The following is a 14,812-nucleotide window of genomic DNA, read 5'->3' as shown; positions in this document are numbered from 1 at the left end:
AGGATCTGGCGCAGGTCGGGCATTCGGTATATGTATATTCTTCCCTTTCCATTTCCATGGGTAGCACCGAGACGTTATTATTTTTTTTTTTCATGCACGAGAATATTGCGTCGTTGTATTTGTACCCAACTGCCAAAACTGCCTGGATATTGCAGGTATGCTCTATTTCGTTCAACAAGCAATCATTACCCAAGTCTCGATCGATTTCTTTTCAGTTGCGGCAACAAGTCTGTAAGAAATGATTATATGCACAACGAACATTGATCTTCAGGCTAAATAAAAACTACTAAAATTTCATCGTAAGGCTACTAATTATTGTGGATCGAGTATCAAATTTGATTCAGTCTTCTGCTAGGTTCTCCTATTGCATCCATTCCCGAAGAATCCAAACACCAGGAGAAGACAAAAGATGAGAGAAAAAGAAGCCGTTTTATACATTCAAGAAAAAAGACATAAGACATAAAACGCCTCTCGAGTCATACCACAGAAACAGACATAACACCGGAAAGCAAAAGGCTGTACAGCAAACAGAGATGGCTCAATGACAATTGATTCTATGTCAAAGCAGACATCCTGATAGATTGCACACAGAAACTAGCCATAAAACGCATTCCAGATCCCCTAGGGAGGAGGGAGAGAGGTGGTAGATGTGCATGTGTGGAGATCCCGATCTCCTGATATGTTCGTGGAAGGTTAAAAAAGAAAAGAAGTTTCCCATCCCCAAGTAAATCCCATGTTCGCATGATTCCCGAGATCGAGTATCTCAAGATCCATGTTCCATTTCCATTCCGTCCCATGTGTCGTCGCGAGCCCGTGTCGTTTTGCTCGTAGATATTATTTCATTTCCCGTTCGTGTTTGTGTCGTGCCGATATAGAGGTAGATGGTGTGAAGGTGGTAAGAGGTGGCATAGGTGATCGGTTGCAAGTGATTCAAAAAAAAAATCAACAAAAGGAAGAAGAAACAAGCGGTCAAGTCCGTCATTCTTCGTCGGTCAACTTGCGGATGAGCCTGATGCTGAGGATCATGACCAATAACCCAACGGTGACGATGACCATCAAAACAAATCCAAACCAACCCAGCACCATTGCTGAGGTGCCGACTCCACTCTTGACGCTGGCATTGCCCATATCTTGTGCAATGGTGCTGGCGGCGACGGATGCCGTGTGTTGCCATAGTACAGAGACAAGCACAAACACAGAGGCAACAAAGATCAGGGCGAGGGCGGCCTGTGACACAGGTCGTGACGGGAAAGGCTTGACTTCACGCTCGGAGCCGGAGTCATCGATCTCCTCGTGCCAGCCGGGGAAAGTCGCCAGAAGGATGAAGCAAAAGAATGCGAGGACAACCGCAACAATGCTAGAAAGAACATATTAGTTTTATTGATGTACAGAATAAGCGTGGAGGTTAACTCACAGAAGGTACGGGAACACTACTGCATCCTTGAATGTTGATGCCACCCAGATCAAGTTGAGGGGATCTTGGTCCACAGTGACGATCTCGGCCAGGGCCGTGGCGTTGGAGTTGCAAATGTACGACCCGCCGTCAGGCTGAACGCAGATACCAAAGTAGCCGACCCGAACTTCCAGCTCGGCACCACCGACGATGTTGGCAGTGGCTTGGACCAGACCGCCATCGACCTGTGCGGTGTCCTTGATCGGGGAGTACTTTTCGTAGTAGAGCGAGATGAGGAAGATACTGGGGATTTGCGGGGAAGAAGATGAACATCCAGCCAACAAGAGCGCTGCAGATTGTTAGTTAACATTCCAGTAGCCACATGGACGTAGCGCTAAGAGCCTTAGCTAATTGGGATGGGCACTTACATAGTAAGATAATAGCCACAGCGATAATAACCATCAACACGTGGTGGTACCCGATCATGGGAATGAATCCTGCATTCCAAGTCAGTTGTGTGTGGGAGGAGGGAAATTGGGGGTTTGGATTTCACATACGAGCCCATCCTTCAGCGAATTTAAGTGCCATTGTGACCAACAACGGCCAGCAGCCGGGTTCGCCTCTCTCACGTCAATTGACTCGCTTCTCGGGTCTCCGAGAAGGAGCGTTGAAAGCAGAATGCGGAGTTCAGAGCCCCGTCGCTAGCCCAGTGGCGGGACTTGACTATTGAGGGAGATCGGTGCCGGTGATCAGCTTGGATATCGAGATCGGTATGGAATGTGGATAGAGGTATGTGGAAAAAAAGAACGATAAAGTAGAGATCGGATGGGTTTGAGACGTATCGAAGTCGAGAATCCGGAGGATAGTCGAGTTGAGATATGCGTGGAATCCGAGTCGCACCTATCTGAGATTCTTGAGTGTCAGAGAAAGTCTCGACGCCGTTGAACACAATGGATCAAGGGCGAGTGTAGGGAAAGAGAGGAATGGGGGGAAGAAAAATTGGGATCGTAGCCAGAAAACCACGTCACGCTATTCTCGACTTAATTCCATTCGCATGCGCATGAAGCTGGAGGCTGGGGATGGAGACAGTATAGAAATCGAGGAGGCTGGGCCAATGTTTACTCTCGGGCTCCCAGGCAACGGATACTGACCGCCTACGCCTTTATGAAATTCTGCCAATGGGTCCCGTGCCGTCCGCGGGATGATGACGGGACTAGTCCTGATCGGGATTAATGTAGATCATCAGCATGAAGTTGGCCCCGCCAGAGACGCCCACGCAACTCATCCAGCCTCTTCATATTTGAATCACGTTTCAATGCATTTGCAAGACCCTTTACTATCCAATGCTTATCAAACATATCATCCTGACACCAATTCTACGCCAATCAAATAACATACAAAGCTCCGGGCCAAATGCCCATGTCCTGAATCCTTGGTCCAAGTATTCCATAACCAATACATAAATGAAAGTGCCTAGTTGGCCGTGAACGAAAAGCGCTGGAGATCCAATGGCGCAACAGCGGGACCAGGCATGCTGATTTCTTCATCTTCTTCATCCTCGCTGTCGGGTACAATGTGATCCTCACTGCCTTGGGCACCCAAAGACGTAGCTTTGGCAGGAGGATCGTCTGAGTGGGTGATCGAAAGGTCCGTGCTTCGAGGTTTGCTGGGGATGTTGATAGTGTGAGACCGCGTCAAAGCAGCGTGTCCCATGCGCTGCAAGGGCGTTAGGCGCCGCTGGGGAGTGTTGCCGCGACCAATCAGACCTGGGGTCCGCGGCGTTGATGGTGCGGGTCTGTTGCTGGGCTGAATCACAGGAATTGTGGTTGTGGTTGTTACCGGGCGACGTGCGGTGGATTTGTTTCCAGGATGGAATGCAAATTTGGATAGAATGTCCGAGTTTTGTCGGCCAACGTGATACTCGAGAGCCTGGTTGAATTCCGAGGAGTCCGACTCCCGCGCCTCCTGAGAGGGTTCGGTTCCCTCATTCGGGTCATTAGTCGAGACCTTACTCTCCATTACCTTGGAGACGGAGGGAGAACCAGTTTCACCATCGAGTCCAGTTGTGTCAGAATTGCCCTCGCGCTGAGATTCATTAGAATCGGTATTGGAAGCAGGGTCAGGAATGGCAGAGAAAATGTCCTCAGCGATCTCATCCGAGAAAACATCCAGCGTCGATTTTCGCGGCTTCTTGGTTCGGCCCACTTTTGGGCCACTCGGGCTGGGTTGTTCGGGGCTGCGAGCAAAGAACCGACTATGAAAGTTGGGACGAACTGGGAGTGAATCGTCGTCCGTCTCGGAACACAGCCTCTGCCGCTTTGTGGGTTGCAGGGTCGATGACCTGGCCGTCTGGGCGAGGAATGAGTCGCGTTCCACGCTGCGGACCATCGGACTGAGACCCTGGTCGGAGAATGTTCGGTGAGGCGTGGTCCGGGTCGTGTTCGAGCGAAAGGGTGCTGAGTTGGCCTGCCAAGAGTTGTTCGCATTGCGCTCCAGCAGCCGCTGTTGACTCGGCGACGGAGTCAGACTGTTTGGATCCAGCTCGGCAAGAGGAGTCCGCTTCGGGGTGAAGAACGAATTGATCGGCTTGCGCGGCTTCAGCTCGGAAGACGAACCCAATGTCTGACGACGATTGACACCAAGGGGCAATTTACCTGCCACCAGCGGCTTGACCAGTATTGGCTCTTTGGTAGTCGGATCCAGCTCCCCGCGCGCAACTCCTGCCGCAATTTCGGGATCCACATCACCTCCAATGTATGGCAGCTCGTCGAGATTGACAACATCGTCTGGGGGCGTCAATGTCACCAGCTTCTGGGCGTTGGGACAAAAGACGCGCTGGTAGAGGAAGGTCAATTCAGCCTGTTGGAAGTTTGCTAGGTAGTCGGCCGGAACCTGAAATTGGCCGTCGAATTGGAGCATGCGCAGCGCCTTCTCCACAGTCCGGTGCTTGCGGATGCTGCGGTAGGCGGTCTTCAGCCCCATTTTTGGAATACTCGCCAAATAATCGCAGCCACTCAGGATGCACATGCGGCGAAAGTCGGCATCGCTCCACCCGACCAGGCTGACCTCACGGCATGCAGTAAAGTCCACCCGGTTGATTTCGATGCATTCGCCATGTTGGTCCAGTTTTGACAGTAACCGCTTCGCTCCAAATACTAGCAGGTCCGAGTCCTCGGAAATGATGCCATGAATGATGTTCTGTTGCTCGAGATACACCAGCTGGGCATCGGCCTCGTACGGGGCAACCACATATTGCACCTGCATCTGCTTCAACTCTTCGATCAATTGACGGGCCATGTACGGCGTGACATCGACGGCCTTCTGAAACTCCTGGTATGCTTCCGGCATCCTTCCTTTCCGCTGCAATTCCAGCCCCAAGGCTTTGCTATCCTGGCGCCGCTGATGCCGATCATGTTCTGTGCCGGCCTTGCTGGGTAGGTTGTCGCCATCAAATACAAGGTACGGAGTCACCCCGAAATAAAGCAGCATGCGAACTCGATTTAAGACGAAATCAATATGTCTGTTTTATAGTTAGCCTCACATTGACTCTCCATTGGCGCTGGAGTAGACCTACTTTCGAGTGGGTTTGTCGAGAACCAAATCCACGGAACAAGCAACGGTACCGCGGTGTAGCCATCCGTATGCATCGATCCCGATGGTTTGACCGTCAAACTTCTTGAGATGACATGGTTTTTGGATGGACTTGAGAAGACCATGAAGTCCTAGCTCAAGTGTCAGAGATTTGACCAAATTCGCCCTGTCTTCGACCTTTGACGTACCTTTGATGCCCATGGCGGGCACCGTTCGAGGCACAGGCGAGTCCTCCTAGTTACTCAGAATGCGGGATCATATGTTCTGGCTGGCAAACAACCAAGCCTAGTCGAGAATAGGGAGACAAAACAAAGAGAAGCCCGACTCCATGGAGTACATAACTTGTGGTTGCTTGGAATGTTTGTTCCCCTCGACGCGACGCGACTCGGGCAGGCGGTGATGCCATCGTCACCGCCCGATTCTGCAGGGGACGATGAAAATTATCGCCCGCACCTGCCGATCCCCCCAAACGAAGCTGATCATGCCTCGAACACTTCAGAAAGTGCACAAGCACATTTCTAAAAAGCGCGGTGTTGTTGAAGCACTCCATGAAAATAGTCGAGATGCCCAACGCCTACGCCGCGCCGGCGCCCGAGACGAGCGGCTGTCCCGCCATGCCGCAACTACGCTGAAAGCCAGACAGCCATACGGTACGCCGACGATTAATTCCAAATGGTACTTTTATGTACTAACCTAGGCCTAGTCGACCGAATCGAATACTTTCATAATGCCGTGCAAACAGTTTCCGAGCCGTTATCGGACTCAGGGCTGGCCGAAATTATCGTTAAGTACGCTATCACTACACCCGACGCACGATCCTTTACTCATATGCGATCCAGGTACATCAATCGTGACGCCGACGAGATCGAGCAACTTCAGAAAGAGCGGCGCAAGGGCCGCCCACCGAGTCGACGGGAGGAGGCCTTGAAACAGCGGACGCAGACTGAGGACAAGGAGTTCAACACCGGGTTTTGGATGCCGGATCTCGGCGACCAGGACGTCCTGACAGCGCTGAAGATATGGAACGGGGAATGGTCAGGGCTCAGCACTTTGAAGTTCATTCGACTGAGAAAGGATGCTGGGAAGCAGACGTCGACCTTTCCGCCCAAGGGCATGTCATGATCACGATTTCTCGAATTTGTCTTGGATACCTGATAGGCGCATATGGATGCACTGCTGACTTGTACCTTCTCATTTCTTCTGGTCACCTTAAAAAAAAAAAAAAAGGCAATAACTCAATGTAAAACCGCATCTATGGACCATTGTATGGGCAAGGTACATAGGAGAGGCGCGAGGTCTTGGCGTAACATCATCCGGTTAGCTCATCTCCATTTTTTCCAGCTCCCAAAGCTGCCAACTTCATCCATCCTCCAAGATTTGGTTTATCTGCATTCACAATGCTGTCACTCCGTACTATTGCCCGTTCGGTTCCTCGCGCCATCCCGCGCTCGATTGCTGGCTCCGCTCTGCGCCCGGTGTCAAGAATCCCCTCGGCTTTGCCCCAGCCCTGGAAGCAGACCATCAAGCCCGCCTACGCTGCTTTCTCGACCTCTAGCATTCGCAAGGAGCCGGCTTCCGAAGGTATGAGCGATAATGGAACTACCCTTCGGGTTTGAGATATTGAAGACTTTGTTTTCTTTGCTCGGAATCGAATTGAAAGAAATATGTTGATGGTTGATTTTTTTTTGCAGGAGACGTCGACCTCCTCAGCAAGCTCAACGAGGAACTGTCGCACGAGTCGGAAACCGATCCCTCGGAGCTGAAGGACCAGCAGGAGAGCATTGACGCTTTTCTGAAGGATGGCAACTGGCAGGTGAAAGATGTCGAGGGAGAGCAGGAGGTGGTTCTGTCCAAGAAATTTGGCAACGAGACGTGAGTCTTTCCCCCTCCCTCCCCCGTTCTCGAAATTGATGTCCATCTGGAAATTCTTCTCATTATGTTCTATACTGATACACTTTTGTCACGTAGCATTCGCATCACCTTCACCGTCGCCGACATCAACAACCTCTCCGAGCAGGAGTTCGAGGACAACGCCCTGGGCGATGAGGATGACTTCTCAGGCCACCAGTCGATCAACCAGGGCCGCGGCAACGACATCGCCCAGCACTCTGAGGACCGCGTGTCCCCGGCCGACCGCGAACTGGACGACCTGGACCGCATGCCGGAGCCCAGCTTCCCGTCGCGCGTCAACATCACCGTCGAGAAGCCCAACCAGGGCGCCCTGCTGATCCAGACCACCGCCCAAGACGGTGCCATCCAGATTGAAGACGTCTCCCACTTCAGCAAGCCCGAGCTCGCCCACGCCCAGACCGCCGAGAAGGACTGGACGCGCCAGAACCTCTACGCCGGCCCGGCATTTGAGAACCTCGACGAGGAGCTGCAGGCTCTCTGGGAGCGCTACCTGGCTGACCGTGGCATCGACAGTGCTCTTGCCAGCCTGGTCCCTGACTACATTGCCGTCAAGGAACAGAAGGAATACGTGCGCTGGTTGTCCAGTATGTATTATTATGTTTCGTTGTCGATGCTATGTCAACTAACAGCCTTCGTCCTCCTTAGGTGTCAAGAACTTCATTGGTGCTTAAACCAGGCCCTCTTGCTCGTTCTATTGAGGTGCTTTTGTTTTTCCCTCCAAACTCTCTCATCCCCCTATTCTCATGCGCTGTCAAGCTCATGTGAAATGGCCTTGCGGTGTCACGCCGTGCGGCCTTCTGTGTACCAATATTACCTCCCAAATATACGAACAGTTAAATCGAGTAATTTCTGAAGTGATTATATTTGCCTCGTTTTATTTGATTCTTAGAAGCGGTAACAAAGCATCTCAGACATACACCAGTCAATGACCTCGTACCATGAAGAGTAGTATACTCATGGCTTTGGGCGATCGAGGACGATTCAATGCCAGGGGTTACGCTTATATACACGGATCAAGCGATGGATGTACACAGTCGACATAAGGTGTCGTGGGAGGACTGAGAATTGAAGAGAGATGATATCCGAAAAATGAGTATAATAAAGGAACTTGAGGCTCATGCACGCCAAAAAAAAAACGCCTGTGTCACCAACTAGAAAGGCCCCAGCCGAGTCAATAAAAGGGGGGAAACAAAGCATCAAGTCATAAAAATCGACAATCCAACGCATGAGAAGCCGGCCACCACTCCGTTCAATAAACAAAAGCCTAAAACTCCATCGGATCTGGTTTCGGTGCCGGCGCTGTTCCCTCGCGGTCTCGTTTGCCGGCTCGTTCCTCTTTGAGAAGCCCGGCGATGAAGGAGCGGAAGTAGTCGACATAGGGCTTTAGACTCGTTTTCTCGTAGTCTTGCAGTTTGCGACCACCCTTGATGTCTGAACCATTCATTGCACTACCCTCACCATCCGGAACCTCAACTTCTGCAGTTCCGACAGGATGTTCGGCATCATATGCATCAATCTCCGCCAAGAGATTCATGACAGTAGGCACCGAAAGAGGATCGAACTCGTCCGCTTTCCGGGCATCGATGGGAACACAAACACGGCCAGTTCCAGGGTGAATAACAAAGGGACTCTTGAGCAAGTGAATCATCTTCTTGCTGACCTCGGCATCCAGGCGGGGGTAGGTGTATTCAAGCACAATGTCCTGCTTCGCATCTCGGAGGGTGACGGGGTTGAGGGTACTGCTTTTGCCCGTCTTCGCAAGCGCGTCGATATCGGCCCACTTGCTGGTGCTGGGACGGTCCGGAGACGCTCCCCATTTCTTTCTCAGTGCCTCATTCAAGTTCTGGTCGGGGAGCAATGCAAGGAGACGCTCGGCCTGCTCCTCACTCAGGAAGGTATCTTGATCACCCAAAGTCGTCTGAGCGAAGCTGTGCTTGAGAATGTCGAGGCTGCGAAGAACATGAGGGTGTAACGGTCGTTTGAGGTTGACTCGCTTGTTGCTCTGCGAGCCGCCTCGCAATATTTCAAGATAACCAGCAATAGCCCTCCGCCGATCGTCTGGCAGGTTGCGCGCACGCGGGTCACACACCCACGCATGCGCACCACGACGACCTGAGTAGACCCAGAGAATATGCTCGAAGCCAAAGTCTTCCTGCAGTGCGGTGTCGATGACCTTGATTGCCATGGTCACAAACGCCCAACACTTGGCACAGATATTTGCCTTGACGCAGCATGTTCTGATATCATCATAATCCGTCAAATCGATATCAAAAACCAACTCTTTCGAGACAGGCTTCATTTGACCCCCGCGCAGTGTTTTGCGATCTCGTGGATTGGTGCTGTAGACAGGACCGATCTCGAAACGGGAGGGGTTCATTTTCAGGATATCCTTTCGAAATCTACCGGAAAAAAGAATGGTCAGTCTCGCACACCGAGTACTGAGAGAAAAACAACCAGGGGGTATAGCACTCACAAGTCTGCGGTGGTGTATGATTGATATCGGAGATAGGCATCATTCTGGAGCGTTAAGGCAAACTCCCGATTACCGAAATCTCGGGTCGGCACAATCCCATGGTTCAGCCATTGGAAGAGGTATCGAAAGGGAAACAGTCGCTGGTAGAAGGCGAGCATCACATCGGTGTCGACGCCCGAAGGGGCCGGGGCTGGAGGCCTGTCGCGCAATTCATGTCAATGACTTTCATTTATTTCTCTGCTGCATTTTCCCAATACTCACTCTGCTATCTCTGGTGCTGGGGGTGATTCCATCTTCACGTCGGGGGCGCTGGAGGCCGGAAACTCGTCATTCTCGTCGTCGTTGAACATATCCTCCAATTTGATGCCTCCGGTTTCCGCGGACGCGTCAGGCATTGCTTCGTCATCGTTGCGTTTAGGCGACACTGAGTGCGGCATGGTGGGCAGGTGCTAGTTGAAGTTGAGGCAGTTGGCAATAAACGGCCCGAACAGGCAAGAGCGCAACGCGTGAGCACGCGTCGCGCGTCCCGTGACTAAACCCTATACTATATTCACGTGATCACCTGCATGCGTCCTGAGGTCTCCAATGAGGGTTCCCAAATAGGCAGGCGTATTTTTCTCGCCGTTCCTTCGCCCCTGGTGTGTGCTTGAAGGGCATGTCGTACCCCCTCCAAGCATCGCGAAGTCCATGGATCCGTCTATCTCCTGTTCCTTGCTCTTTCCGGCCAACGTTGCTGCGGTTCCTGTCACCCACCTCAGACAACCTTGGAAAGTTGAATGGTTGCGAGACTTCCCGCTAGTGTCCTTGGTCCAGCTAATCCACATCAGTGGCACAGTTCCATGAAAATGGGTTTCATTCTAAGATTAGCCCACCGGCTATCCAAGTCGAAGCAAAGTGGACCTTCGCCTTCCGTTTTGGTGTCAAAATCAACGTTTCCGACTGTGGAGACTTCGATCAATCCATTGCCCATCGCAGCACTTGTTGCGGTCCATGACGAAAAGACCCTGGATCTGGTTGGGTGACACCTCGCTGATCGGCTGCCAGGTTGATGGCCCCGGTCGTGCTTTGACTTCCCGCAAGCATTCTTGCCAAAACATCATTCTCCACATTCCAGGGCGACGGGGAAGGTTCCGAGCACACCCAGCGATTTTGGCCGTTTTTGATCTACAAGCTTGATTTTATGTCGCCAGACGGACATCGATTAGCAGAAAGTGAGCGCCTAATCGACGCTGCTTCTTCCGGCCGCGGCGGGTCTCTGCAGGGTCCCCGGGTTCGGTGTACTCCCCGGGCGTGTGGCTTCTGCCACTGCCAATTGCCATTCAACTGGATAAATATCGTTGTGGCTCGTGGAATCCCATTTCCTCTCGGCCTCAGCTTACCCGTCTCGTATCATAGGTTATCAGGTCCCTTGTCTGGTCTTCAATCAACGACTTTGCTTCAAATCACGGACTGGCAGTTGCTGCTGTCGATCCTCCATGCGGTGATCATCGAGATCGAGCAAAATGTGTTTCCGCATTAGGAAAGTCTGTGGAACCGCTGTGGGTTGCTAACTAGGATGAAACTGCACAATGTCACGTTGGCATCTCAGTCCACCATCTGGATGTATCATTGCTGAAAATCTTCAACCAATTGTCTTGCATTGGTGCCTCTTCCATCCACGGTCCAGCTGCAATAACTCCTGCATTCGGCCATAGATGGCCAATGGTGGGCCAGGTCTGCCTTTTCTCTCCTGGGCAGAGCCGTGGGAATTAAGTCCGCGACTTGAAGAACAGTGGGCTCAAGAAAAGGCATATAAACCCCCACATCGCTGCTCATTCGGCATGATTCCTCTTCTACTTCCTCACCTTACATTCGTTTCAATTTCCAGATTTCTAAGGGAAAAAGCCAAAACTTCCAATCTTTCGAAATGATCTCCTCTGTTGCTCTTCTGGCTCTTGCTAGCCCGGCCTTCGCCGGTGTTATGCAGGCCCGCGGCGGTGATGCTGCCCGCCCCGCTGCCGAAAGCTCTGCTGCCATCCCTGGCGAGGGCTGGGGCGAGAACTGGTCCAAGCCTAGCTGGTCCGAGGCCCCTACCGAGTCGTGGGCTCGCCCGACTGAATCCTGGGGTGACCACAAGTCCTGGGGTGACCACAAGTCCTGGGGTGACCACAACTCGTGGGGCAAGGATGGGCACACCACCCCGTGCACCACCAGCACCGAGCCGACTCCCCCGCCAGTGACTTCGACTCCCTCGCCGGTGACTTCGAGCAAGCCGCCCAAGCCTCCTCATACTACCCCCAAGCCCACTACTAAGACCATCACCATCGTGACCACTACCTGCCCTGGTAAGGTTCCTGTCTAGTGTTCATGACTGGCATTTCTGCCCGAGCCTGTCTTGCTGACTATCTCTAGTCACCTCGTCGGTTGTCACCACTGGCTCCTCGACCTTGACTGTTCCTGTCACCAAGACCAACACCATCACCCTCACCAAGACCACGGTTTGCACTCAGTGTGAAGAGATCCCTGTGACCCAGTTTAGCACTGGTCCCCCGGCCAAGCCCACTCAGCCCGCTGTGCCCCAGTCTCCCGCCCCGCAGAAGCCGGCTCCGTCGAAGCCTGCCCAGCCCGCCCAGCCGGCTCCATCTGCCCCGGCCCCTGAGCAGCCCGCCCAGTCCGCTCAGCCCGAGCAGTCCGCTCAGCCCGCCCAGTCTGCTCAGCCTGCCCAGTCTGCTCAGCCTGCCCAGTCTGCTCAGCCCGCCCAGTCTGCTCAGCCTGCCCAGTCTGCTCAGCCCGCCCAGTCCGCTCAGCCTGCCCAGTCTGCTCAGCCCGCCCAGTCTGCTCAGCCTGCCCAGTCTGCTCAGCCTGCCCAGTCTGCTCAGCCTGCCCAGTCTGCTCAGCCCGCCCAGTCTGCTCAGCCCGCCCAGTCTGCTCAGCCCGCCCAGTCCGCTCAGCCTGAGCACCCTGCTCAGCCCGCTCAGCCCTCTGGTGTCTCGCCGGCTCAGCCCTCGTCCCCTGCCACCTTCACTGGTGCTGCCTCGAGCACCAAGCCCGCCGCTGGCTTCCTTGCCGGTGTCGTCGCTCTCATGGCTTTCCTGTAAATCAGGGATGAACAACCTAGGTTGACTTGATCCGTCTATTGGCGTGATCTACCAGGGTTAACAAAAAGTAAACCAAGTCTTGCAATTCTCTCGATCCTTGATGGTGTGGATCAAAAGGATGAAAGGGCGTTGGGTTCCGCTTGTTTCTGCGTGCTGATTCCAGGTCCGCTTGGTTTTTTTTTTCAGACAGGGGAAGAAAACCGAGTTGCTTGGTCATTTCACGGTTTTGTCCTTTTTCCCTTTTTCCCTTTTTTTTCCTTTTTGGTTTGGGGTCTTGGATAAATACGATAATAGTAATACATAGGAGTCAATTAGTTTCAATTCTTTTATTTCTTTATGCACGTAGTTGGCAACGTATTACTAGGCCGATTCACTTCAGGCTTGTGACTCTTAAAACTACAAGCCGCTGACCCTCCCTCGCTTTGCTGAGGCAACTTTGGGAGACGTAGTAGAGACTAAATGATATATTAAGTTTCCAAGCCCTGTAAACTAAAGATCATCATCCTATGGAAGGGGTCTTGTCCATGTTTAATTTTGGACTAACTTCAGAGACTCAGGTCACAACGAACAGCAGTATTATATAGCTCATGAACACCTTCTATCAAATAAAATAACCAAAACGTCTTGACTAGCATTTAGATACATTCCATCGATGAGACATGAGACCAGGATTTGAGAGCTTGGTTGGCTATCAATCTCCAAGTACTTCATCTGGCTCTCAGAAGTGGCGCACCTTCATCCTACTGAGCACTGATCTCAGTGGCCATTGCCCGCCTTGCCCAAGGTCTTGTTCAACCACGCATGGATAGTCCTCGAAAGCTCCTGTCCAGCACCAGTCTGGCAATGAAAGCCAGCAACCCCCTTGAAAGTATGCAGAGTGGCCCGGTCGCCCAGCGCGTCCGCCACTTTCTTCGCTTGTCCAACATAAGTGCTCTCCAGCTCGGCATTCCCGACAAACACAGGCATCTTGATCTTATGAATGAAAGACGAGACGTTGTACTTCTTGGTTTGGGTGAAGAAGTCAGAGGGTGAGTGCGTGTGGAACGACCACAGGCCTTGGTCGATGCCCCAGGCGGCGCCGGTGGGGAGCTTGCCGGCTTTCCGAGCCGAAAGGATGGTCTTGTCGAATTGCGTGTAGTTGCCCGCCTCATAGATGGCGCGCATTTCAGACGACAGCTCCCTTGCGTACGCAGCGTAGTTTTCCCAGACACCGTCAATCAAGACCACTGCGGACAGGCGGGGCTCGAAGGCTGCGACACGGGCAGCAAGGTAGCCGCCCAAGGAGTTGCCAACAAGGACAAGACGATCCTTGTCCACGACGTCCTTCTTCTCCGAGAGAACGTAATCCACGACGGGGGTGGCGACTTTCTCCCAGTCTGGGATGAACCCAAGGTTCTGGTTACGGCGCACAGTTGGTTGCCCTGGGCCTTCATAGGTGATACAATTCCATCCTCGGGCCAGGGCGGGAGCGACGAAGTTGTGGTACGAGTCCTCCTGCGCAGCGTCGAAGCCGTTTCCGATAATCAGCGTCGGCAGCTTCTCGTCCTTGCTTTTGGAAGCAGAGTACCAGATGGCTTCGACGGTGAAGTTGCTCTTGTGAGCCGGAATGCGGACGCGCTTACCAGGAATAGGCAAAGTAGCGATCCCCTTGTCGAACGCCTTCATCTGCTCGGCCCATAGGCGGTTGATGAGCGGATTGTTCCAGTTGCCGTGGAGATAGCCATCAGCCTTGCGGTAATAGGACGCCGCAGAGAACCAGGTGTCCCTGACATTGACAGGATCGGAGGCATTCTCCGGGTCTTCGGCCTGAGCCTTGGTGTCGTTGGCGAGCTTATAGAAGACCTCGCTGAAGGACGTCATATTTCCGGCTTTGATATCTTTGGCCGCACCAAGAATAGCTCCGACGTCTCCTCCTCCGGTGATGGACTCGCCGAGAGGAGTCAGCAGGTCGAAGTTCATCGTGGAGTCATTGCTCAAAAGCAGCATGGGGCTGTGAGCGGTGCTGTACGCTGCGGAAGCGACACCGGAATACAGCAAAGCAGCCAGAAGTGGGCCGGTGTAGATAGAGGAATACAGTTTCATGGCGAGTTTTGAGTGAAAAGAAACTTGAAGGAAATTATGATGGCTTTGTCGCTTGGAAATTCTCAGTTGCTTCTGGATTGATTTCTCTCGTTTCTTGTCTACCTTCCATCTCTTCTTATACTTCTCCCTCGGCCATCTCGAAGGGACATACTCCATAATTAGGCCCTTCGCAGGCTAAACCGCATCGAGCGTGTGTTTTGCGACAGGATCTTATCATTGCGCCCGCGATCAACTCGCTGCCTAAACAGTGGGTCCGACTTCGGCGGCTACATAAGCTAATTGCGG

At 52.7% G+C, this 14,812-nt stretch overlaps 7 protein-coding genes across 7 annotated transcripts; 3 read left to right on the top strand and 4 right to left on the bottom strand.

The window, feature by feature from the left end:
- Positions 1-978: 978 nt before the first annotated feature.
- On the bottom strand, positions 979-1,981 carry NUU61_000805 (Fig1 domain-containing protein; the record flags this gene model as incomplete). The annotated part of the gene is made up of 4 exons (XM_056651388.1): positions 979-1,357; positions 1,415-1,742; positions 1,822-1,890; positions 1,951-1,981. The coding sequence occupies 4 exons, from the start codon at positions 1,979-1,981 to the stop codon at positions 979-981; spliced, it is 807 nt and encodes a 268-aa protein (XP_056516238.1).
- An 885-nt stretch (positions 1,982-2,866) lies between these two features.
- On the bottom strand, positions 2,867-5,185 carry NUU61_000804 (putative exonuclease; the record flags this gene model as incomplete). The annotated part of the gene is made up of 3 exons (XM_056651387.1): positions 2,867-4,913; positions 4,968-5,115; positions 5,173-5,185. 3 exons carry the CDS (start codon positions 5,183-5,185, stop codon positions 2,867-2,869), a joined length of 2,208 nt encoding a protein of 735 aa, XP_056516237.1.
- Positions 5,186-5,465: 280 nt separating this feature from the next.
- On the top strand, positions 5,466-6,106 carry NUU61_000803 (translation machinery-associated protein 16; the record flags this gene model as incomplete). The annotated part of the gene is made up of 2 exons (XM_056651386.1): positions 5,466-5,634; positions 5,688-6,106. 2 exons carry the CDS (start codon positions 5,466-5,468, stop codon positions 6,104-6,106), a joined length of 588 nt encoding a protein of 195 aa, XP_056516236.1.
- Positions 6,107-6,381: 275 nt separating this feature from the next.
- On the top strand, positions 6,382-7,566 carry NUU61_000802 (MAM33 family protein; the record flags this gene model as incomplete). The annotated part of the gene is made up of 4 exons (XM_056651385.1): positions 6,382-6,565; positions 6,676-6,856; positions 6,953-7,479; positions 7,541-7,566. The coding sequence occupies 4 exons, from the start codon at positions 6,382-6,384 to the stop codon at positions 7,564-7,566; spliced, it is 918 nt and encodes a 305-aa protein (XP_056516235.1).
- A 593-nt stretch (positions 7,567-8,159) lies between these two features.
- On the bottom strand, positions 8,160-9,805 carry NUU61_000801 (DNA primase subunit PRI1; the record flags this gene model as incomplete). Its single annotated transcript, XM_056651384.1, has 3 exons — positions 8,160-9,294; positions 9,369-9,566; positions 9,630-9,805. 3 exons carry the CDS (start codon positions 9,803-9,805, stop codon positions 8,160-8,162), a joined length of 1,509 nt encoding a protein of 502 aa, XP_056516234.1.
- Positions 9,806-11,274: 1,469 nt separating this feature from the next.
- Positions 11,275-12,445, top strand: cspA (putative cell surface protein; the record flags this gene model as incomplete). The annotated part of the gene is made up of 2 exons (XM_056651383.1): positions 11,275-11,692; positions 11,760-12,445. 2 exons carry the CDS (start codon positions 11,275-11,277, stop codon positions 12,443-12,445), a joined length of 1,104 nt encoding a protein of 367 aa, XP_056516233.1.
- Positions 12,446-13,201: 756 nt separating this feature from the next.
- On the bottom strand, positions 13,202-14,527 carry NUU61_000799 (alpha/beta hydrolase family protein; the record flags this gene model as incomplete). Its single annotated transcript, XM_056651382.1, has 1 exon — positions 13,202-14,527. The coding sequence occupies one exon, from the start codon at positions 14,525-14,527 to the stop codon at positions 13,202-13,204; it is 1,326 nt and encodes a 441-aa protein (XP_056516232.1).
- Between the last annotated feature and the right edge of the window lie 285 nt (positions 14,528-14,812).

This window comes from Penicillium alfredii, assembly GCF_028826965.1.
Source record: "Penicillium alfredii strain IBT 34128 chromosome Unknown utg000001l_segment0_segment0, whole genome shotgun sequence".
Taxonomy (NCBI): domain Eukaryota; kingdom Fungi; phylum Ascomycota; class Eurotiomycetes; order Eurotiales; family Aspergillaceae; genus Penicillium; species Penicillium alfredii.
The sequence above is the reverse complement of the archived record's forward strand: the minus strand, read 5'-3'. Positions and strand labels throughout refer to the sequence as shown.